The 24,233-nt window shown below is 41.9% G+C and overlaps 1 protein-coding gene across 1 annotated transcript in view; it reads left to right on the forward strand.

Annotated features, from left to right (window-relative positions):
• The window catches only part of HMGCS2 (3-hydroxy-3-methylglutaryl-CoA synthase 2), a 43,297-nt gene extending 19,421 nt beyond the window's left edge, over positions 1–23,876 (forward strand). The window contains 10 exon segments of the mRNA XM_089908344.1: positions 11,550–11,958; positions 11,961–12,010; positions 15,637–15,761; positions 16,349–16,513; positions 17,871–18,036; positions 20,450–20,618; positions 21,316–21,323; positions 21,672–21,781; positions 22,402–22,524; positions 23,770–23,876. Coding sequence (XP_089764470.1) covers positions 11,550–11,958; positions 11,961–12,010; positions 15,637–15,761; positions 16,349–16,513; positions 17,871–18,036; positions 20,450–20,618; positions 21,316–21,323; positions 21,672–21,781; positions 22,402–22,524; positions 23,770–23,876 — 1,432 coding nt within the window.
• Positions 23,877–24,233: the final 357 nt, after the last annotated feature.

The raw sequence follows: 24,233 nt of genomic DNA on the forward strand, positions 1-24,233 counted from the left end.
TTTATTCTAACCATTCATTTTCAATTTTTATGTAGTAGTTGTGGTGCACGCGCTTAGTTGCTCCGCGGCATGTGGGATCTTCCCGGACCAGGGCTTGAACCCGTGTCCCCTGCATTGGCAGGTGGATTCTTAACCACTGTGCCACAAGGGAAGTCCATTTCCTTAATTCTTTAAAAATATTACTTCATTGTCTTAGTGAGTCCAGTGTTGTTATTGAGAAGTGCAATGCCACTTGACTTTTGTTCCTTTTCAGGTGATCTTTCTTACTAGAAATTTTTAGAATTTCCTCTTTTTCTGTATGTGCTCTAGATCCATTTTCTCCTTAACTCTCTTGCTTGTTCCCTGATAAGTTTTTTTTCCAGACTGAGATGTGTCATCTTTCTTTAACAATGGAAAATGTATCTTTATTATTTCTTCCAATGTTTCTCCTTTGGGGATTCCCATTCTTCAAATATTGATACTTCTACATTTATTCTTCCAATCTCTTAGATTTTTAAAACAATATTTTCTCATCTTGTTCTTTCTTGTTGGCCTTTTTTGAGAGTTCCCCAATTGAATATTCCTACTCACTAATTTTTTAAGCTATGTTCCCATCCTGTAATATTTCTCATCTACATAGTCTTTATTCCAGCATTATATAGAATTAGCCATATATGTAATTCTTTGTTGTGATTCTTATTAGTGCCCTATAGTACAAAATATTCCTTTCCCTTCTTAAGGACACATAGGATGATTATTTTAAATTCTTGATCTGTCTGTTTCAAAAATTCTGTTCAGTGCGCTGTCTTCCTTTTATAGACCTCAATGTATCCTTATTTTGGCATATGAGTTCATGTCCCCTGGGGGTAATGGATACTCTCTAGTGCTGTGTGTTGTGGAAGCACTGAAGATCTGGCCCCAGTCTGTGTTCCTCAAGGCACATTTCAAATGAGTGGTGGGGATAAGCCCCAGACATTGCAGAACCACTGATGACCATCCTGTTTGCTGCCACTTCACCAGGAGACTCTCCTGGCCAAGATTGCACAATTAAACTGCTGGGAAAACAACAGCACTTGGAGAAAATATTACTAGGCCACCAGTTTGGGGTTTGAGAATGGAGGTTTGTTAGAATAATTGTCAGTGTATGATTGGTCAATCTGCAACTCTTTTCGTGAACAACGCACCAGGGTAGGGCTTTTGCAGTGTCTCTCCTCCCACTACCCACTGCAACCATCCTTCCCTTGCAGGCTTCAGCCCTCATCCAACCTCATCCCTGCCTCTATCCCACATCCCTTGGTCCAGGGCATCCTTCAGACTCCTCAAGGATTTCTCATAGCTTTTTTTTTCTGAATTGTTCTTCAAATTTATGCTTTAGTCATTTTTCTAGTGTTTTTTGATTTAAGAAGAGGAATTCAACAACCTATGACAGTTTACCATGTTGCCAAGCAGAAAAAAATTGGACTTGTTAAAATGCTATGCAAATATAAATTGTGATAATAAGGCAAATACATGATAATTATCTAACAACGAAATTCTGAGGGCTCAAAAAAAGAAAAGGAGATTACTTACGCAAATTGGTTATTTTGTGACATATTATTTGTTATTGACCTAAAATGACTGTGGGAAGTTAGTTGTTTTTTTTTTTTTCCAAACAGTTTAAATGTCTGAGAAGAAGAAGGCTGGACAATAAATGCTAGAGAAGCAGTGACAGGTGATCAGACGATGCCAAGGTTTTCTCTTTGAGACTCACGGGCAACTCCACCATCATTACACTGTCTTCCCTGTGCAAATATTGAATCTTTCGCTCTTGAGACTGGACATCATCTTGCTGGGTTTGCTCCCTAGATGACATAACAAATGCAAGGTAACTCCTGGAATGATGTAACTCAAACAAAATAATGAACACCAGTGCTCAATATTTTTCTTCTGAGAAATCTCATCAGACTCCAGGCCCTTTCCCCTACTTTTCTCAGGACCTCTCAGCTAATTAGATAAGAATCTATGCACACTTCCTGCGGGCCTCAGTAGTCCTCCCTCACAAAACCCTGGAAGCTTTAGAATCAAAGGTCTGCATGTTAGCCCAGGTAATCACAAAAGGCAGGACCTGGCAAAGGAGAGATTGGTTAACCAGTAACAAAATCATAAGTAGCTCTGACTCCTCCCCTCCCATAGCAGAATCCACACGTAGATGTGATGAGAGTCCTCGATCTGGAGGTATAGCAGAGATATCTACTCCCAGCCATTGCCATGAACTAGTCACACACTCACAAGCCAGGTCACTTCACCTCTGGAAGCTTCAATGTCCAAATCAACTTAGAACTGTTGTGAGTACAGATTGCGTGTGAAAGCATTTCAAAACTGATGAAGTACCAGATATGCTTGTATTGAGTTAGTATTATTATTAAATAAACAGGGTTCATCTCCCCAAACATAAAGACTTGTCCCTAGGTCTACACGTTCTGTAGAAATAACTTTCCTACACACTTCCCGATGCCTAGAAATCTGAAAACTCCTTTCCTTTACATTGAGATCTAAAGTATAAATCTGCATGAGTGGGGATCTACTTCAATTTATCAGTCATAGAAACCTTGGCTAAATGCATCTTCAGGGCATTTGTTGAAATGAGGACTGTGAGTCTCTAAGGTAGAAGAGGCAGATGTAGCTAAAAATGGTAAATCTAGGTGCCTGGGAACGTTGTTTATTATAATTTTGCTCTCCTAAATCAGCTTTCTTGGCAGAATTGCTTAAAAAACAAACATTGTTTTTGCAAGATTCACCCTAGATGTCTAAACTTTTTAAACCATAATAATCAATTTTTCTGATTCCTAATGTTTATCTAGCACCTGACGCATTTTTTCAACATCTTTACTGGAGTATAATTGCTTCACAATGGTGTGTTAGTTTCTGCTTTATAACAAAGTGAATCAGCTATACATATACATCCTGACACATTTTTGATTAATCAACACTCTATCTTTCATCAACAGTTCAGCTAAAGAGCTGCAGTCCAGGAGTTGAAGGACCCCAAAATCTCAAAGCAAGAATAAAAATGTCTGTCCTCATTTAGAAAGTATCAAAATGTGAGTTTATGTAAGTGTTTGAGGGGTGTCTTCTTTACTATATTTCCTTCAACACTTTGGACAATTCATAGAAAAACCAATTACTTTATTGTGCTTGACTATAATTACTTGACTAAGTCAACTAAATTCTGTCCACTATGAAAAACTATCACCTGATGTTGTCATGCTATTATTTCCCCCAATTTATACTTTAAATAACATATTCCTGGTACTTCCTCAACCTACAAGATTCCCTTATTCCAAAGAAACAACTTAATATTAGATTTAACCACATGGCACTGGCATTCTTTCAGGTCAAAAATGGTTAAAGATTGGTGCAGATCATGCATAGATCCAGACAGCCTAGATTCAAAGCCCATTTAAGTCACTTGCAAGTTCTCAAACCACAGATGATTATACAATGTTTCTAAACCTCAGTTTCCTCATCTGTAAAATGGGTGTAATAATAGTACCCATCTCAGTTATGAGAATTAAATGAGATAACGTGCAAAAAGTGCTTAGCACAGTACCTGGCACACAGTAGTTTCTTAGTACATGCCAACTTAAAAGAGAGAAAGAAACGAAGCTGATCCATCCCATGTTTTCCCAATACTTAGCACACTGCTTAACCTGTTATATAGACTAAATAAAGTTTTTGCCGGATTGACTGGTTTTGGCCTTCAATTTTATCAAAATCATCTATTACGTATCCATAATTCTTTGTGAATATTGGGTGTTTTGGTCTAAGAGCCTAATGTTCCTATTCAGTTCCATCTATTTTCTCAGTGAATTGAGTGTTTGGGATGACCTGGAGCTCCAAATTTTAGAGGTCAGAGGGAGGAGGAGCAGTTGTGAGGAGTGGCCAGTGATTTGGAGGAAAATCCTGCAGTTGTCAGGTTCTGTAAGCCAAATGAAAAATGTGTTTCAAGAAAGAGGGAGTGAGAATATGAGCCGTGTGCTCCTGAGAGGTCCAGTAAACCGAAGGTTCAGAACCAAACATTGGGTTTGGCAAAAAGGAAGTTACTGATGACCTTGACAAAAGGAATTTCAATGGAATGCAGGAGACAAAAGCCAAAATGGGGCAATTAAAGACAGAGTGAGAAGAAAAGATGTGAAACACTGAGAACAGATAATACTTTAATGGCTTTCAGTATAGAGAGGAGCAGAGAAGTGATGGCACACTCGGTAGGACATATAGGGTCAAAAGGGCATTTTTTAAAACATTTTTATTGGAGTATAATTGCTTTACAATGGTGTGTTAGTTTCTGCTTTATAACAAAGTGAATCAGTTGTACATATACATATATCCCCATATCTCTTCCCTCTTGCACCTCCCTCCCTCCCACCCTCGCTAACCCACCCCTCCAGGTGGTCACAAATCACTGAGCTGATCTCCCTGTGCTATGCGGCTGCTCTCCACTAGCTATCTATTTTACGTTTGGTAGTGTATATATGTCCATGCCTCTCTCTCACTTTGTCCCAGCTTACCCTTCCCTCTCCCCACGTCCTCAAGTCCATTCTCTAGTAGGTCTGTGTCTTTATTCCTGTCTTGACCCTAGGTTCTTCATGACCATTTTATTTTATTTTATTTTTTTAGATTCCATATATATGTGTTAGCATACAGTATTTGTTTTTCTCTTTCTGACTTACTTCACTCTGTATGACAGACTCTAGGTCCATCCACCTCACTACAAATAACTCAGAGAAAACCATAATTCAAAATGAGTCATGTACCACAATGTTCATTGCAGCTCTATTTACAACAGCCAGGACATGGAAGAAACCTAAGTGTCCATCGACAGATGAATGGATAAAGAAGATGTGGCAAAACGGTATTTTTAAAGATGAGATTGAACACTGATAAGAGCAACCTAGTAGAAAGGGGAAAAATCAGGAAGAAGAGAAGAGACAATTGCAGGACCACAGTTCTCACACAGAGCAGAGGCAGTACAATAAGTGCACAAGTGGTGACATCAGATTTAAAACAGAGCAGGGATTGTTCCTTTAGATAGGAACTATAGGAAAGTAGAGTATGGGGTATAAAGGCAGGCAATTTGCTGAATTTGCTCATAAAAGATGGAGTACTTCTCTTCTGATGGTTTCTATTTTCTCAGTGAAAGAGGAGTCGAAGTAATCAGTTGAGAATGAGTAGAGGAGATGGGCTGAAGACAGAAGAGGAAGTATGACTAGTCATTTGGGAGTGGGAGAGCAAATGAACTAGGAAAATGTAGTAGAATTGCCAGACTATGCTGAGGGTCCGTTTGAGATATGTGGTTGTAAATGTAAAGCTAACCAGTTAATACCATACTGTGTTTTCCTTCAGCCTTGTTTAGCTGCTCAGATACAGGCATAGGGTAGACCAAGAGTGGGTTTAGGGCTTCTCTGGTGGCACAGTGGTTGAGAGTCCACCTGCCGATGCAGGGGACACGGGTTCGTGCCCCGGTCCGGGAAGATCCCACACGCCGCGGAGCGGCTGGGCCCGTGAGCCATGGCCGCTGAGCCTGTGCGTCCAGAGCCTGTGCTCCGCAACGGGAGAGGCCACAGCAGTGAGAGGCCTGCGTACCGCAAAAAAAAAAAAAAAAGAAGAAGAAAACAAAAGATGCAGACGTAGAGAATGGACTTGAGGACACTGGGAGTGGGAAGGGTAAGCTGAGACAAAGTGAGAGAGTGGTATTGACATATATCCATTACCAAATGTATTATAGATAGTTAGTGAGAAGCAGCCGCATAGCACAGGGAGATCAGCTCGGTGCTTTGTGACCACCTACAGGCCTGGGATAGGGAGAGTGGGAGGGAGACGCAAGAGGGAGGGGATATGGGGATATATGTATACGTATAGCTGATTCACTTCGTTATACAGCAGAAACTAACACAACAATGTAAAGCAATTATACTCCAATAGAGACATTAAACACACACAAACACACACACACACACAGTAAGCAGGGAAGATAGAGTTTATTAGAGTTGCACTGCATGAAATTAAAACTTTGGAGGTTGTATAGATGCTGTGGTGAGAAGGTCAAGAGTATGAGAATGGAAACTCATACTAGAGATTATCATACTAAGTGACTAAGCCAGAACAGAGAAAGACAAATATCGTATGATATTGCTTATATGTGGAATCTAAAAATAATAATAATAATACAAATGAACTTATATACAAAACAGAAATAGACCCACAGACGTAGAAAACCCATTTATGGTTACGGAAGGGGAAGGGGGGGATAAATTAGGAGTTTGGGATTAATATATACACACTACTGTATTTAAAATATATAACCAGCAAGGACCTACTGTATAGCACAGGAACTATACTCAGTATTTTGTAATAACCTATAAGGGAAAAGAAACTGAAAAATTATATATATATATATATATATATATATATATATATATAACTGAATCACTTTGCTGTACACCTGAAACTCACACAACATTGTAAGTCAACTATACTTAAAAAAAAAAAAAAAGGAGTATGAGTGTGGAATGGGAGGCTGAGGTCAAGTGGAGGATAAAAATCATGGAAGTGGGAACTTACGTGAGAGGGCAGCGTGGATGAATTACCTATGTGGAGATTCACATCTCCAAGAATGCTGAGGATTGAGGGTGGAAAGGAAGGCAGTGATTCCTGTGCTTCCATGTTCATAAACAAGGGTAGTGGAGGAGGACTGAATGTTGACTGCAAGAATGAAAGGCACTGGGTGGTCCAGACTGATGGCATGTGCTTGCAGAGAATGGGGCTTTTGAGAGGAGGGAGAAGAAAAATACTCTGGAGATATCAGCGAAGAGCAAAGAGGACATATGCCTTATTCCAAGCACTGCAGTACATTGGGTTCCTTTGGCCAGGGGTCCCATATTGTGGAAAGCAAAGAGCACAACCACCATGTGAGAGTTGCAGTCTGAGACAGAGAAAGAAGCAAAGGGCGTTTTCAGAAAAAGGATTGGAAATAAGGAATTTTCAGTTGATGACAGAGCTTTGCCAGTGGCTCAGTGGAAGGGCATGGGGTGACAGAGCAAGGTGGGTGATTGGGTTAGAGCAGTAAGCACCAAGATGTATGGAGGCAAGAATCTAAAGATGATGGAAGACGTAGGAGACTTGGACTTCTGGGGGCAGCTGGAAGTTCTCTGTCTTCAGGAAAATGAAGTTGCCTCTGTTTCCCCTAAATCAGGAACCACTCTGACTGTTCCCCGTGCCCTGCACAGAGTCATAGTAGACAGAGGGTTTAATTGAATGAACTAATGAGTGAATGCATGACTTTTGTAAAAGATAGAGGGAGATCGGTGCCATGAGAGAGGGATGGAGGGAGAGATTCATTGGAAGATCAGAGGGCAGGAACATTTTATTGTGAAGTAGAAGACCAAAGTGGAAAGAGCAGAATCTGGAGTCGAAAGACATGGTTGAGTGCCCAACCTGCCATTTACCAGCTGTAGGTCTTTGGGAAAGCTGGATCACCTGTCCACATATCACTAGCCCCATCAGTAAAGCAGACCTTTCCTCTTCAGGAGACCTTGAGCTTCAAATGACGATCACCTCTCTAGGGCTCCTGTACTTTTATTGCAGCACTTATTGCATTGCACTTGGAAATTGTATAGCGCTATACAAACACAAGAGCGACAATAAAAATAGAAGAAATGGAGCAGGCTCTTTATCCTCGCTAATTCCAGCCCTTTGCCTGTATGCCCGTACCACTCCCAACTACTTAAAGGGCTACTATGAAAAGATTCATTCCCTTTGGTTTTGAAAGATTTTCCGTATTATCACAATACATTAATAACAGCTAACTCGACAGAGAGCTTTCTCGACAACCAAGTGAGAGTAACTCAGACAAGGGTCCAAGGCCAGGTTGGATTACCTTAGGATGTGTTATGAGGAACACCATAGCCTCCTGAGGTGGCTGAACATAAACAAGGCTGCCACAAGAGCCCAAGAAAGGAGGGATCAGTGCCATCCTTTTCCATACATGCCCAGGAGCAGTGCAGGTATGTACATGTTGGAGAGATGATGTTTTTCTTTGATTTGCCCATGTTCTAAGTGAGAAGTTGTGCCCAGTTTTAGAAGCCACAGAGCCTTGATAAGCAGAGGCAGGGTTTCCAGAGGCAGAAGTCACTAGAATCCCAGTCAAAAGTTGGCAAGGCTTGGGCACAGCCTTAGAGAAGCAAGTTAACCTCTCAAGGTCTCAGTCACCTCATCTCTAAAGAGACAGCCCAGGTCTGTTTACAGAATTCCAGGATCCCAAACCTCTGGCACCTGCCGATGTCAGCAAGACACGTTTTACACCCCCAGCAGCACGAAGCAGTGGAAATATCGGTACCAGGGCCCATGGCATTCTCTCCACCACCGTTTGCACCTCTCCCCCCAGCCCCTGCTGAGACCTTCAGGATTCTGTGTCACCTGCAGTGTCAGTAAAACCAGCTGCTTCAAGTCACTGCAGTCAGATTCAAAATGGACTGAGGATAAGAAGCGTGTTTCACTGCTCTCTGATTTCATGATAGGGGGACGTGATATGTAAAGCTAAGAGTGTAAGTGTGTGCGTGTGTGTGTGCGTGTGTACCATGTGCTCGTGCACAGAAGCACACACGCACTCCTTTTTTTTTTTTGCAAACACTCCCCAAGTCCAGCCCAAGGGCTCGCAGTCTCCCAGCATTGATGGTAACACAGCTACCGCTAGCACTCGGGAACCCCTAAACCAACCAGTGTACTTTAGGACTAGCCCTTTCTTACTTCCCATTTCTACACTGCGTTCCAAGAATATTTAGAAAAACACCTTTCGCCCAGTGTCTTCCCTTGCCTGGTGCCCAGGGAACCTGGGTGCGTGGATGTATCGGGTGGGAGGAGATACCTTTAGCCTTCTTATTTTCTTCATGACTCCCCACCATCATCAACACTCTTCCCCACCCCCTGAGTACAGGCCCAATGTCCCAGCTCAGAATTTAACATGTTTTTCCATTTGTGAGGAAGGGATTGAAGTGGATTTGCTTGTCTCAGTAAGCAGCCCTTGGCTGTCCTCCAAGAGATAAACCTCAATCCCCCTAACCTGCCCCCTCCTTCTGATGTCCTCGGTTCAAACACTTGGAATTATTCACATTTCCCTTTTGGTGTACTCACAGCTAATCCCATTTTCCATGGCCTGAATGGGTATTAAGAGTCCTCTTTATGGCTCTCCTTTTCTCTGTATGTCTATCCCCTCTAATCCAACCTGCATTCACTCTAAATCCACCATAAAGACGGCTCCCGCCCCATGTGCTTCAACCGCCTTTAAAATAAGGAAGACCTTTGTCCTCCACTTCATGGTCCCCACCTGCTTTTCTCATTTGTTGTCCTCCTTCTCCCCTTCACTCTCTGCTCCAGGTGCCCTTACCCGTTCAATCACCCCCTGCTGTGGCACTGCCCCTGCAGCCACCCTCCAATTCTTCATCGGAAGAAGCTCCACTTATCCATCAATGTTGACCTCAAATTTAGTCCCTTCCATGAGGCCATTCCTGATTCTCCCACACACAGGAAATCTCTGCTTCCTTTGAATTCCTGTGGGGTTTTGCCCATATCCCTCTTGTGGCCTTTATCATATTCTGACTCTTGGTTGGGTTATATAGTATGTATGTGCTTATCTCATTCCTCCTACTGGTGGAGGAGGCCCCCAAGAACCTTGATCTCCACCTTTCTCCGCCCGTCCCCTTCACCCCCACAGCCCTCCATAGCACAGTGCCTGGCATATAATAGCTAATTTTGTTTTTTTGTTGTTGTTGTTTGTTTGTTTTTTGGCTGTGTTGGGTCTTCGTTTCTGTGTGCAGGCTCTCTCTAGTTGTGGTGAGCAGAGGCTACTCTTTGTTGCAGTGCATGGGTTTCTCATTGTTGTGGCTTCTCTTGTTGCAGAGCACGGGCTCTAGGTGTGTGGGCTTCAGTAGTTGTGGCACGCAGGCTCAGTAGTTGTGGCTCGTGGGCTCTAGAGCACAGGCTCAGTAGTTGTGGCGCACCAGCTTAGTTGCTCCACGGCATGTGGGATCTTCCCGGGCCAGGGCTCGAACCTGTGTCCCTTGCAATGGCAGGTGGATTCTTAACCACTGTACAACCAGGGAGGCCCTAATAGCTAATTTTGAAACACAAGAGAAGGAGGCGAGATGGAGTAAAGAAATAAAAGTCTGATGCATGTTCTTGAACCAAGCAACACCAGAACAAAACCAGTTCTAAATTAAATAAAGTGATTATTTTTTAGAGAAAGTACAAGATTAGTTGGATACTCTTAACTCCAGTGGCCTGATGTTTCTGGAAACCTCTACATGTTAACTTTTTTTCAAGGCTCTGGAATCCATTTCCAAGTAATAACCCCCTACCAAGACATTTACAAAAGTTACAAAGTGACTAATTCTTGGAAACTTTCCTTATGCCTTGAGATTTCTAACTGGGAAGAGAGGGATGGAGTGAGCTTAGAGACGACAGAGGGAGAATGAGAATGAGAGAAAACCCAGCCAAGCACAGGACTGAGCTCTGGGTAGCCATTAGCTCTAGGTACTGGGAAGCTCTTCCACAAACATTTGAGAGTATAAACTCTAATTATCTGAGTGTCACCAAATAAATAGGGCAGAGAACTAAACTTCAATTCTCTTTTGTCAGATATGAATAAACATTTATCACTTTGCCTCACTATCTTGTGATCACATGATCCACTTTTGCCTCACAGCAGTCCTTTAAAGTGACCTCTGTGATGGGAAAACTGGGGTTACAAGAAGCCCAGAATCCTGAGGATGACTGATGGATACATTCCATCTGGGCTACAATTCCTGTGGCATAGAGCTAAATTCATAAGCCTGCAGAGCCACCCTGTCACTCTTCCACGATCAGGAATCCTGTAGCCAGATGCAAGTCAAAGGAATTTGGTGGCACTCATGAGTGAAAAGACAGAATATTTCTAACAGATGAGAAACTGAGAAGTTACCCTGAGCACATTGCTTCACCAATGTGTGCCTTGCTTTCACCATCTGGAAAATTAAGAATACCTCTAAAGTACCTCTAAAGCTTTCAGGTACTTTTCAGGTACTTTTTATGTGGAACAAATAGAAGGTGGGTTTGGTGAGTTCTTTACTTGTAGCTAGAAGAAGAAACTCCAGATCTTCTCCAGAGGGATTAGGAGTCAGGGTTGAAGAGAGGTGGTGGGTCCAGGAAACAAACAGTTTTCTTCCCTCTTTACTGAATCTTTCTCCACTTTTTCTCTGCTCCAGTTTGGAATTGCCCTCTCTGTCTTCTGTATTCCCACAGACATTGCTTGTTCCACATGTATTTAGCTATAAAAATGCCGTAGGGACATTTGCTAAGGATAAAAGGGTAAATTCAACAGGAAAATACGATTCTAAATTTGTATTCATCTGATAAAAAGATAACAATCCTAAATTTGTATTCATCTGATGTCTTTAAAATATATTTTTTAAAAAATGAAGGAAATGATTGCCGTACTGTCTTTTGAGGAAACTAGCTAGAGCCCATTAGTGGAATTTTTATTGTTTTCTCTACTACAGGTTTTCTACAGTCCCTGCTATCCCCTTGGCCAAAAGAGATGCTTGGCCAAAGGATGTGGGCATCCTTGCCCTGGAGGTCTATTTCCCAGCCCAATATGTGGACCAAACAGACATGGAGAAGTTTAACAGTGTGGAGGCAGGGAAGTACACAGTGGGCATGGGCCAGACCCAGACGGGCTTCTGCTCAGTCCAGGAGGGCATCAACTCCCTGTGCCTGACGGTGGTGCAGCAGCTGACGGAGCGCACGAAGCTCCCACGGGAACCTGTGGGCCGGCTGGAAGCGGGCACTGAGACCATCATCGACAAGTCCAAGGCTGTCAAAACAGTGCTCGTGGAGCTCTTCCAGGATTCGGGCAACACCGACATGGAGGGCATAGATATCACCAGTGCCTGCTACGGTGACACCGCCTCTCTCTATTCAGTGTTGCCAACTGGGTGGAGTCCAGCTCCTGGGATGGTACGTGCTGCCAGAGGCTTATGTAAGAAGGGAGCTGGGTTGGAGGCCGAATCCTCAGCTTCTCCTTTCCTTGGGTGGTTTCATTCAGGGAGGGAAGGACACCTTCTTCATACAGCTGCTGCGATCATCCAACAACCACAATGATAATAACCCCTGAGACGTGTATAGCTTTATACAGTTAATCAGGGAGCATGTTCACAGAGTCATTCATTTGGTCCTCACAACAGCCTAGGAAGTGGGTGTCATACCTGATTTACGGGGGGAAAATGGAGGCTCTAATATCTTACACGTAGTGCATGGCAGAAGCAAGACACCAAATCAAATTTGGTATATTTCCCATTTCATTCTTCCTGTTTCTCTAAGGTTTCTCCCAAGTCTCTGAGCGGGAAAGAGATTGGTGATGTTAAAAGACTTAAACAAGTTTAGGTGTTAGGGAAAAACACCCTGATAAAAATAGACCCAAAGAATCACAGGATAGACTATGACACAGAGTATTTCTACTTTCTCTCTCTTACCTGGTTCCTAGGAGAGTTAGAAACCTAGGTCTGTCAATAATTGATGACAAGTCCCTTAACCTCTGTGAGACTCAGAGTTTTTGTTTGCCTACCTGCCTTACAGGCATTAAACAAGATATCAATGGAGATGTGAAAAAACAGTACCTGGGCAGACAAGGCCCTACATTTACTAAGTTGGAAACCAGGATTTAAACTTTAGAAACCATAAGAAACATTAATTATAAAATTAATTATGAAGTCTTGATGTTGGCGGTGACCCTAGAGACTATCTAATCCAATATTTTTCACTTAAAAAAAGAGGGCAAGAAGAGTTTAATGGTTTGTCTCTGTTCATGCAACAAGGCAGTACAATTCCATACACCCATTCAGTGTTTTTTTCAACTGCCCTGCATAGCCTCGCCATCAATGATTCCATTGATTTGGCATGTTCTAGTCTCTACATAATCAAACCTGTACTTGCAGTGCTTCTCCTGCTTGGCATTTGTATTATTACCTCTCCAGCAACCCCTACTACCGTCACCACCAATATGTCCAACCCAGCATTTAGTTAGAGAGTAGAAGTGAAGGGCAAGGGACACACACCAGCCTTTAACCCAAAATCAGAGCCTATATTTGGGGGCATTATCAGCTTCAAACATGTCATTTCAAATGAGTAGATTCTGCTGAATGGTTGGGTATTCCACAGGAGAGGGCTGCAAATGCATCCTTCTTTAACGTGATGTCTTGCGGGGAAAAATTCAAACAAGCTATTAGGATGTAAATTGTTAATTTATACTCAAACAAAAAGCATATTTAAGCTTGAGTCTAACGGCAACTGCCAAAACAAGACAAGGCCAGCGTAGATGTGATCTCTGCTTCTGACCTGGCCATCCACCTGGGGACTCTCAGATGGGAGAAGGTGGTTCTGGGACTCACCAAGAAGTTCTGGACCACTCCAGAGAGACAGCAGGGTATGAGGGAAGGAAAGAGTGGTACTGGCTCAGATTGCCTGAGAGACCTCATTTTTTCTTGTCTTTTTTTGTTTTAAATGAAGGTAATTGAAACCAACAGTTAAGTACACATACACACACACACACACACACACACACACATACACACACAAACACAAGGGTGAAAAGTAAAGAAAAATTTCCCTTTGACACTCCATTACCAACTCCCATAATTTAACACTGACGGTTTCTATGTATTCTTCCAGGAATTTTCTATATACCTGAAAGCATACCCTTATCTATTCATTTTTTAACATTGTACACATTATTCCTCATCTCTATGATGTCTTAGACGTCATTCTATAGATAGATAGATATAAGATAGACAGATAGATAGATAGATAGATAGCTATACACATAAGGTCACCTAAAGTCATTCTTTTAAAAGCCACATAATATCCTATTGATAGATATGCCAAAGCTTAGTCCCATATAGATGGATATTTAGATTGATGTATGTTTTTGCAATTATAAATACTGTTTTAATGGATGTTGTACAATAGCTTTGCATGCTCATGTTAATATGTTCTAGGAATAGATTCCTAGAAGTGGAATTGCAGAATAGTTTGATCTAAAAGTTTGATAGAATGTTCCAAATTGCTCTTCAACATGTTGTACTAAAGTGCATTCCTACAATATATATTATCAAACTTTCTAATCTTTGTCAGTTTAATAAGTAAAATAATAGTATCATTGATTTTCCTTTGCTATTATAAGAGAACTTTGATATTTTTATGATGTTTATTGGTCATTTTTCTATTACATATCTTATCTTTCTTATGAGGCGCTTATATATGAATGAAAATAATCCTTTGTTGGCTTTATGTACTGTAAGTACTTCCCCAGTTTGTCTTTTGAGTTTGTTTCTGATAGAAGGTTTTAATTTTAGGCAGTCTAATTGACTGGTTTTTTCCTTAATGGCTTCTAAATACTATTCTATAGTTTCCTAATTTTATATACATATATAAATTTTGTTTATCTATATTATATGTTTATTATATATTTTATATATTTATGTATATAAAATTGCAGGAAAAAAAAACAATACTGTTTCGTTGGGGTTGGAGTTTGAGTTGTTATATAATCTTAAGAGAAGGTTCTTGGGTTTCAATGAATTTGGGTTGGAATCCTGACTCTGAATCTTTATCCTACCATCTATTAGCTGCATGGCTTTAGGTAGGTGACTCAGGTTCTTTGGGTCTCAATTCCTTTGTCTATAAAGAGGAGATAACTGTATCTGACAGATAGGCTTATTGTGAGGACTGAATTATACAGAAATAATGGCTCTCAACACAGTGCTGACGTAAACCCTGGGGGCTTCCTCACAGTTTAGGTAGAATACTAAAATTGCTGCCATGTTTCTCTCACAAACGCAAGTTTGAGGGCGGGCAGTACTATCAGATGAGAGAGGAACAAATATATTCAAGACAACAATCATTTATTGAATAATCACCTGGCTACTACAGAAGTAGTTACTATGGATCACCTACATTAAATGTGGTTACTTGACACTAACTCTTCTCAGAAGGAAGGTAATACCAGATTGTTCGAAGCACGTGGTTCAGGATCCAGTCAGAACCGGGTCTGAATATATAATTCCGTATTCATGAGGTGGGTGACCTTAGACAAATTACTTGGATTCTCTAGAAGGCAGTGTCTTCCTTTGTAAATGTGGATATTTCCTGCCTCACTGGATTATTTTAAGGATTGTTTGAGGATAGCTCGTGTCTATCTAGGATTTCAAATATTAGTTTCCCTCCCCATCCCTTGGCCTTCTATGATTTGAAAGAAATTTCCACTGTAGTGCTATGAAGTGCTGTAAGGTGATCAGAACAAACCTAAATTATCTCCAGAAGTGCTAATTTATGAATGTTTCATTGAATTCAGAAGCTGAATTCTGAATAAATGAGGATTTTACAGCTAGGGCCACAGAACACTGAGTTTTGACATTGCATTTCAAATGTGTCATGATGAATTTCACTAGAACAAGTTCCATGGGGCAAGAATTTTTATTTTGGTTCAGTGATCTATCACCAGTACCTAAAATTGTGCCTGGCATACAGGAGGCTTTCAGTCTACTTGAGATTTGGTAGTGATAATAATTATTTCTTGTCTCTCATTACAAGTCACTATGCCCTGGTGGCCTGTGGAGACATCGCAGTGTACTCCAGTGGTAATATTCACCGCACAGGCAGGGCTGGAGCTGTGGCAATGCTGGTTGGGCCCAAGGGCCCTCTAGCCCTCGAGAGAGGTTTGTGGTAAACAGTGGCTATGTGGCGCTGGGAGACTGTGCATGGCGTAGCCAAATACCTAGCTCCTAATTCCAAGTTGGCCCACCCACTACGCAGGGCTGAAATGTGGATCTGATGATGCTATTGACTGCCTCCAAAAGACTGGACTGGGGAGCAGAGGGCAGGGAGGAGGGGAAGAGAGGGATCAGCAAGGTTGCCTCTTCTGCACCATCACACTTTGGGATAATGATGTGTGGAATGGCTGGCACTGATGCTGCTGACAAGGACCCTTTGAGAGCTAAACAGACAACTGAAAATGAAAGAAGATAATTGAGTATAAAGTGAAAGCTTTCCTTTGAGACTTTTGGTGTCTATTCCAGATTTTTTTAAGCCCATCTAGGTATGGAAATGGAAATATAAATCTCATTTATATAAAAGTGGCAATTCAATCAACTCCTTTTGAACACATGAGGGATGCTCGGTGGGCTCAGGCTTGGGTACGAGAAAGATAAAGACCAGGGGGCTTCTTGTATGTGGCTCTCCTATCCTCTCTGCTCAACGTGGGCTGCCTTGTACAGTCCCCGAATCCCTCTGTGTGCCTTGCCAGGGCTTAGAGCAACCCACATGGAGAATGTATATGACTTCTACAAAGCAGATATGACTTCAGAGTGCCCACAATTGGATGGGAAGCTGTCCGTCCAGCGCTACTTACGGGCCCTGGACCGATGCTACATGTTATACCGTCAAAAGATCCAGAACAAGTGGGAACAAGGTATGGGGCTCAGAGGGCAGAAGGTGGGGACCCTATTCACACGAGGCCAAGAGTATGTCCTAACCTCTTAAGACAAGGACTCTTTTCTCCTCTTCAAATGATCACAAGAGAATTGTTTCATGTCCCCTTCTTCTGACACTCTTTCCTGGGCCTGGGCTAAAGTCCCTTTGGAAGTCACCCAAAGTCAAGCATGAAATTGACTCTAACTTGAGTTAAATGAAAGAAAGTAGACAATCCAAGGTCAAAGCTGAAGCCAGTGGGTGCCAGCCACCTGGGGAGGTACTGTGTGAATCAGAGTGACCACGTCCTATGGAGGCCAGGATTCGTTTCTGTTGAAGTCAGGAGTAATTTGACTCTTGGTTTATAGTTTGCCACTTTTTAAAGTCTGGTTGATGTTGAAAATTCTTACCTGTATTTTCAGTATACTTAAGTGTTATCAGTGATTCTTTTTCTTTGCCTGGTAGTGTTGGAAGTTGATTTTATTTTCACCTTACTTTCTGAAGTTCTCTGCTAAAAAATATGTACCAATTCCATAATCAGAAAAGAAACGAATCTTCTTTTAAAAATAAAGAGAAACCCATACACTTAAAAAATAAAGGGGGGGGTTCCTACCTGTTTAGCCATGCCCAGCTGGGCACCTAAAAAAGGCAGGTTTCAGTGTGGGAAAAGGCATGTGGTGAGGCATCAGAGCATGGATGCTTTAGGGGTGTCCTGAAGCATCTTGCCCCTCTCTGCTGCACTGGGTGGGATGTTGGCTGCCTCCATGGGAAAGGAGTCAACTTGGACATCTCTGCCTCTGCCCATCCACTGTAAAATTGTTATTGGCTAATTGCTCTGGCATCCTCTGAATTCTTATGACATTCTAATTTTAGTCCTTAATCTCATATGGAATTTGATCAATGCCGCTTTGGATCTCAGCACCGAATTGTAAACTTTCCTAAGGGCAGGGGGTGCATTGCTCTTCTCTTTGGAATATGAGAGAGTCTGGAGTGTAGATCCAGAGACACCAGAACCCAAAGCCAAAGCCAGCTCTTTTCAAGCTGGGTGACCTTGGACACATGACTCAGCTTCATATTTTGGAGACTGTTTTCTCCCCTGGAAAATAGAGAAAATAATACAGTACGAGGTTGATTTGAGGAATTATTTGTCATAGAGGTTGGCAATGGCAGACAGGAAGAAAATATTTGTTTCTTTACCTTCTTTATGAGTCGAGTGCTTAGTAAAATGAATGAACAAACCTCTGTGTGTTTGCCGGAGGTAGGAGCCAGTTTTCTGGGAGACCTCAGCACAGTTAGATCTTGGAGAGTATGTCTAAGTGGATCATGCCACATCCTTGCTTTCACACTTCTTCTTCCATCTGGCATCTATCGACATTTCACTCCTGATGATTTACAGTTTGTGATCTTTCACACACCCTTCTGCAAGAGGGTCCAGAAATCCCTGGCTCACCTGATGTTCAATGACTTTCTGTTAGCCAGTGGCAACACACAGACCGGCCTCTATAAGAGGCTGGAAGCCTTCAGGTGAGTCCTATTCATAAGAAGGAGGAGGCTTCCTCATGCCTTGAGTCTGGACCACCAGCCACTCCTGTGGGAAAAGACAACAATCCTCCAACACAGTAGAAATGACACCAAGTCCTCATGTGGGTTAGTGCGTTATTGTCTTCTCAGAGACCTCATCCTGTATCTTAGGGAGCACAGGGGCACTGCCAGAACCTCTAGATCAAGTGACTATAAGAAGCTTCAGAGAGTAATAAAAAGGGGAAAGGGAGTGTGGCTAAATTATTCAGGCAATAAACATGTTATGAACATCAACTATGTGTCAGACAACATACTAAACTCTGGGGACATAAAAGTGGATGTGACTCCATGACACCTGCCTAGAGGATCTCACAGTCTGTACAGAAAGAAACACCTAGAAGCAAGTAATCACAATGCAGGATGGCAACTTGGGGAGTGTCTGGTCTCATTCCCACTAGCCGTTGGCTTAATGAATTTCTTGCTTGTTGCCTCAAATCCCCGCACCTATGAAATAGAGATAGTCCAGCTCACTCCCCTTCGTTGTCAATAAAGCAGGGAGAATGCTGTTTATTGATGTGATACTCCAAGACATTCAGAAAAGAAGAATACAAAGAGTTCTCACTGGGAAGGGAATCTTTCCCTTTCTTCCTGGTATCTGTTCAAGTTTTGGAGTATTTTACCAACATCTGCCCCTGTTTCTAACTACTACTGCTAACCCTGCCACCAACATCCAAATTAGCACAAACACTGCTTCTAAGACCTACCCCATGGAAAAACATTCTAACATATACCAAAGATAATAGCTTAATATCTCTAATATATGAAAGTCTCATCAATAATAAGAAAAACACACTAAGTAGAAAACTGAACAAAGTATATGGACAAGAGATTTCCTCAAGGAAGAAATGCACATAATCATATTTTTAAATGTGCATAGCCATTAGTAACAAATATAAACAAGTTAATGTTTTCTTTAGATAGCGTTTAAAATTTTTGTATACCCAGAATTGAGTCTATGAGAAAATGAGCAATAGTAAACTGATACAAATATTTGGGGGAGTAATAGGAAAACATGAAGCAAAAGCCTTAATAGATGTGCATCTTTGGCTCAGTAATTCCACATGTTTAAAAGAACATGTAGCTATTCCTCAGAAAACTAAAAATAGAACTACCATATGACCCAGAAATTCTAGTCCTGGGTATACATCAAAAAAACCCCAAAACACTAATTTGAAAAGATACATGCACCCCAACGTTCAGAGCAGCATTATTTACATTTGCCAAGGTGTGGAAGCAACCTAAGAGTCCATCAACAGATGAATGGATAAAGAAGATGTGGTACACATATACAATGGAATACTACTCAATCATAAAAAAGAACAAAATTTTGCCATTTGCAACAACATGGATGGACTTGGAGGACATTATGCTAAGTGAAATGAGTCAGACAGAGAAAGACAAATGCTGTATGATATCACTTGTAAGTGGAATCTAAAATACAACATACCAGTGAATATAACAAAAAAGAAGCAGACTCATAGATAGAACAAACTAGTGGATACCAGTGGGGAGAGGGGGATGGGCAACATAGGGGTGTAGGAGGTACAGACTATTGGGTCTAATATAGGCTCAAGGATGTATTGTACATCACGGGGAATATAGCCAACATTTTGTGATAACTGTAAATGGAAAGTAACCTTTTAAAAATTGCATAAAAATTTTTAAATGAAAAAATAGTTTCCTGAAAAAAAAAAAAATAACATGTAGCTATTCTCTGTAGTATTTTAGCTAATGAGGACAGAAATGCCACAATCGGTTAAAGTAGGGTGCATCATATCATGGTCCATTTGGCAGCCTTTAAAAATAATGTTAGAGGGCTTCCCTGGTGGCACAGTGGTTGAGAGTCCGCCTGCCGCTGCAGGGGACACGGGTTCGTGCCCCGGTCCAGGAAGATCCCACATTCCACATGCCGTGGAGCAGCTGGGCCCGTGAGCCATGGCTGCTGAGCCTGCGCGTCTGGAGCCTGTGCTCCGCAACGGGAGAGGCCACAACAGTGAGAGGCCCGCGTACCGCAAAAAAAAAAAAAAAAAAATAATGTTAGAGTAGCTGACAATGTCATAGAGAAAATTAGTTAAGGAAGCATGCTAAACAGAATGTATCGCATGATTTTACTTTCCAACAAACTGTATAAAATTAGGAATGGATTCCATAAGAAAACTATGACCTAAGTGCTCTCTCTGAATGGTAAGACTATTAGTGACAGTTTTCCTCTGTGTTTTCTGTATTTCCAAATATTCTATTATAAAAAACATGTGTCCCAAAGTCTTCTCTCCAGTAGCTGTTACACTATTCCCCGTGCTGCATTCCTTCCCTCATGTGGCTTCTCACCTGGCCTATTCCCCTGGCTGCCTCACAGGGGGCTAAAGCTGAAAGACACCTACACCGATAAGGACATAGAAAAAGCATTTCAAAAGGCCTCTCTAGACATGTTCAACAAGAAGAGCAAGGCGTCCCTCTACCTCTCCACACACAACGGGAATATGTACACTTCATCCCTGGATGGATGGATGCCTGGCCTCACTTCTGTTCCAGTGAGTACTGCATGTGACATCACCTCCTCTTACCCATGGCCTCTGGTCTGAGGGTTCAACCAAGTTTTGTTCCTCTTCTGGTTCAGAAGCTTTTCAAAAAGGAATGAAAGAAGGAAGGAAGGAAAATGAAAGAAACAGGTTTCAAGGGTGTATGGGTAGGCAGATGTACCATCAGTATTAAACAGTGGTCTCCAAAGTGAAGTGCATGTACGATGCCAGGGGATGAGCAAGACCTATTTGGTGCAGCAGGAAAATAGTAGAACTTTTATGCATATTTTGATCTCATCCTTTAAAATCTCTGTACTCAGTAAAGCATGTTGGTCAAAAGATTCTAGCTTTAGAGCCCACAACCTGTGTTCAAATCTCTTTACCATTTATTAGCTTTGACCTTGGAAAAATACTTAACCTTTATGCGCCTTCTTTTTCCCAACTATAAAATTTGTACAATAACAATACCTACCTTCTAAGGTTTCGATGAATGTTAAATGTCTAAAGCAATTAAAACAGTAATGCTCAGCAGGGGCCCAAATGTTAGTTTTTATTTTTATAGATATTCTATTTTGTGGATTTTACAAGAAAACACTTGTACTAGTACATGCATACAACATGAGAAAAATATATATGTATATCATTGGACTTGCTCAAATTATTCCTAATGAGGATACAATAAAAAAAGTTACAACTGCTGAAGCAGTGCCAGTCAACATGGGAGCCTTGAGATGGGTCCAGTGGTCTGACCTTCACTTGGAGGTGCCTTCAGAGTTCACTGAATTCATCTTGGCTTCCTGCGTGGGGAGAAGTTCCTTTTACATCCCAGAGATTCAGTTATGCTCACTGTGGCTTCTGTATCTTAGACTTTAGCTGTTCTCCTCTTGGTAAGTTTTCCTCCTTCTGGGCCTACCCCCAGGGTCTTCCAGAAGCCCCTGTTTGTGTAGAGTGCCCAGAACCCATTTCTAGTTGCAAGAGGTTGACTAGACTGGTGGCTTCTTTGCAGTGCGGAACATAATGTTGATGTGTGGTTTTAGGTTTTGATTCCTTTCCCCTCAGTCACTCTGCCCAGGACTTGGCTGGCTCCAGGATTGGTGCCTTCTCTTATGGCTCTGGCTTAGCGGAAAGTTTCTTTTCATTTCGGGTGCCCCAGGATGCTTCTCCAGGTGAGTCCAGTCTTTTGATCAGGCACTCCTGGCCAGTTTCATCGGGTAAAAGAAACCACTTTCTGCCTCACCACTACCAAGTCTCCCACCTTGATAGAATTATGTTGTGATTAAGAACAAAGGAAAGCCCTGAAGGGATTTAAGCAATAGAGTAAGTTTGTCTAATTCATGTATCCGAAGCACTTCCCTGGTTACTACTTAGAGACTAGACTGATGAGAAACAAAGGTGAATATGGGGCAACCAGTCAGATTGTTCCAGCAAATAGTCTAGGCAAGAGGTGATGGTGGTGGTTTGGTTGCAACTGGTTAAAGAGAAATTGATGGATTTGAGATATCCAGGAAACATTTGTGGATTATTTTATGATGGACGTGATCAAGGGCATACATCTAAGCGCTAAACAGGATACACCTTGACTAAATGAGGGTCTGCCTGTATGTTTTGCTAACATTATGTTTGCTGAGCTTTATCATTTCTTGACATTCTAAGCCATACATAGAGTACTTTCCCCTGGGGCGGGAGCTCCCACAGAGCCTGGCTCTCCATTGGACTTGTGATTGGTAGCAGTGATGACAATGAAGTAAGTTTAAGAGTCTTACTTTTGCTTCCCAGTCTCGCCGCCCCCCACCCCCGGAGAAGCTGGTATCCAGTACATCAGACCTGCCAAAACGTCTCACCTCCCGGAAGCATATGTCTCCTGAGATGTTTACAGAAATAATGGACCAAAGAGAACAGTTCTACCACAAGGGTAAGAAAAAAGGCAGAAAGAGAGGAAGGAGGAGAAGGCAATTTTTCTCAGATTCTATGCCAGGAGCTGAGAGCCAGGGATTCATCAGAAGTCTAGAATATAGTGGGTGAGAGTGACGACTTCTATCAGATATGATTGGGAGAAGGTTTGTTAGGTTCAAAAGGGGAAGAACTGGGTGGGGAAGCAGAAGACAGAGTTGGGAAGAGGTAGGAGGCAGCATGTGGCTTCCCAGCACTGAGCATAGATAACCACCCAAAACAGGATACTGGACAATGAAGTCCCCTGGAAACCAGGTGTATGGTCTTTGAAAACATTATCTACGCCACAGTTGAAAAAGCCCAGATTTTGGAGCCGGATATCAAAGTCTAAGCTGAGCTGTGGTACTTATCAGCTCTTTATCTTTGAGAAAATTATTGAAGTTTTCTCAGTTGCCTCATTTCTAAAATCATACGAACTTTGCAGGATTGCCAAAGAGATTAATGAATGAATTAATGATAAATAAGTTATCGGCAAATATTACTGTCTTCTTTCAGCTACCCCCTTTCCTTACCAAACATAAAACAAAATAGTGCCCCCAAAAAGCAACAAAGGAAAAGTACACCAAAGCACAAGTTAGGACTGGAGAAGTCAGATGGTGATTTTAAAATCAGGGTAACCATATTTTTTCAAGCAAAACTTGGGACACATGATTTGCCCTGAAAAGGAGACTGAACTTATGGAATTGAGAATGTTCCAGAAAACCTAGACCTAGTAGTCATTGATCTTATCTGGAACAGGGGACATGTTAGAGCAAAAAACAAGCCAAAATAAAATAAAAATAGGACCTCTGAGATGAACGTTAATGGACAAAACTTTGAAATACTACAATGAATCAGAGTTGGAAAACTTAGGGCTAGGAAGGAAGTGTCTATTAGAAAACAGGATGCTCTGAGGTACACCTCAAGCTAGGTACCATTGGCAGAAGGACATGATGAAGATTTCAATGGATGCATGTTTACTGCAGAAAAACGGCATACTCCTATAACAAAATTTCTAGTAGGCAAGTCTTAGGTACTAGCTCCAAGAGAGCTGCTTCTGGTTCCTCTGATGGCCCAGTGCCCTACTGGGTGTAGACTAGATGACCTCGCCACCCCTTGCAGCACAGCCAGGAGAGCTCCACGTGAAGGTCTAGGCGTCCCTATTACCATTTTCCCTTCCTCAACCCCATGCAGCCCTTTGTGAGTATTGCCTCTTCTCATTCCACAGTGAATTTCTCACCACTTGGTGACAAAATCAGCCTTTTCCCAGGCACTTGATACCTGGGGCGAGTGGATGAGCTGTACCACCAAAAGTATGCCCGGCGTCCGGTCTAAAGGTGATGAGTGAAATTTTAGAGTGTAGGTGGCTTAAAGATTTTCCTCTGGGTGACAGATGCAGCTCTGAGAGTGTGGCCAGAGAGGGTTCGTAGCTTCCAAAATGATCAGAGGTGGGGGGTTTGTACCACGAGGACCAAGTAAAACTCTTGGGGCTCTTTGCCCATGAAAGGCAAAAGCTGGGGGGAGGGGCACGTTCTTAAATCTTGAATCTGAAAAAAAGAGTCAACTTGTTTACCTGATCTACTCATGATAGGAAGCTCCCCTAGAAGCTTGATAGAAACAAAATTAGCATCCATAACAGAAGCAGGCAGGCTGTAAACCTGAAACTATGGAACTCATTACTCCAATGGGGCG

This window comes from Delphinapterus leucas, chromosome 1, assembly GCF_059928025.1.
Source record: "Delphinapterus leucas isolate spDelLeu-1000000601 "Yukka" chromosome 1, BTC_Dleu_Yukka2, whole genome shotgun sequence".
NCBI lineage: Eukaryota > Metazoa > Chordata > Mammalia > Artiodactyla > Monodontidae > Delphinapterus > Delphinapterus leucas.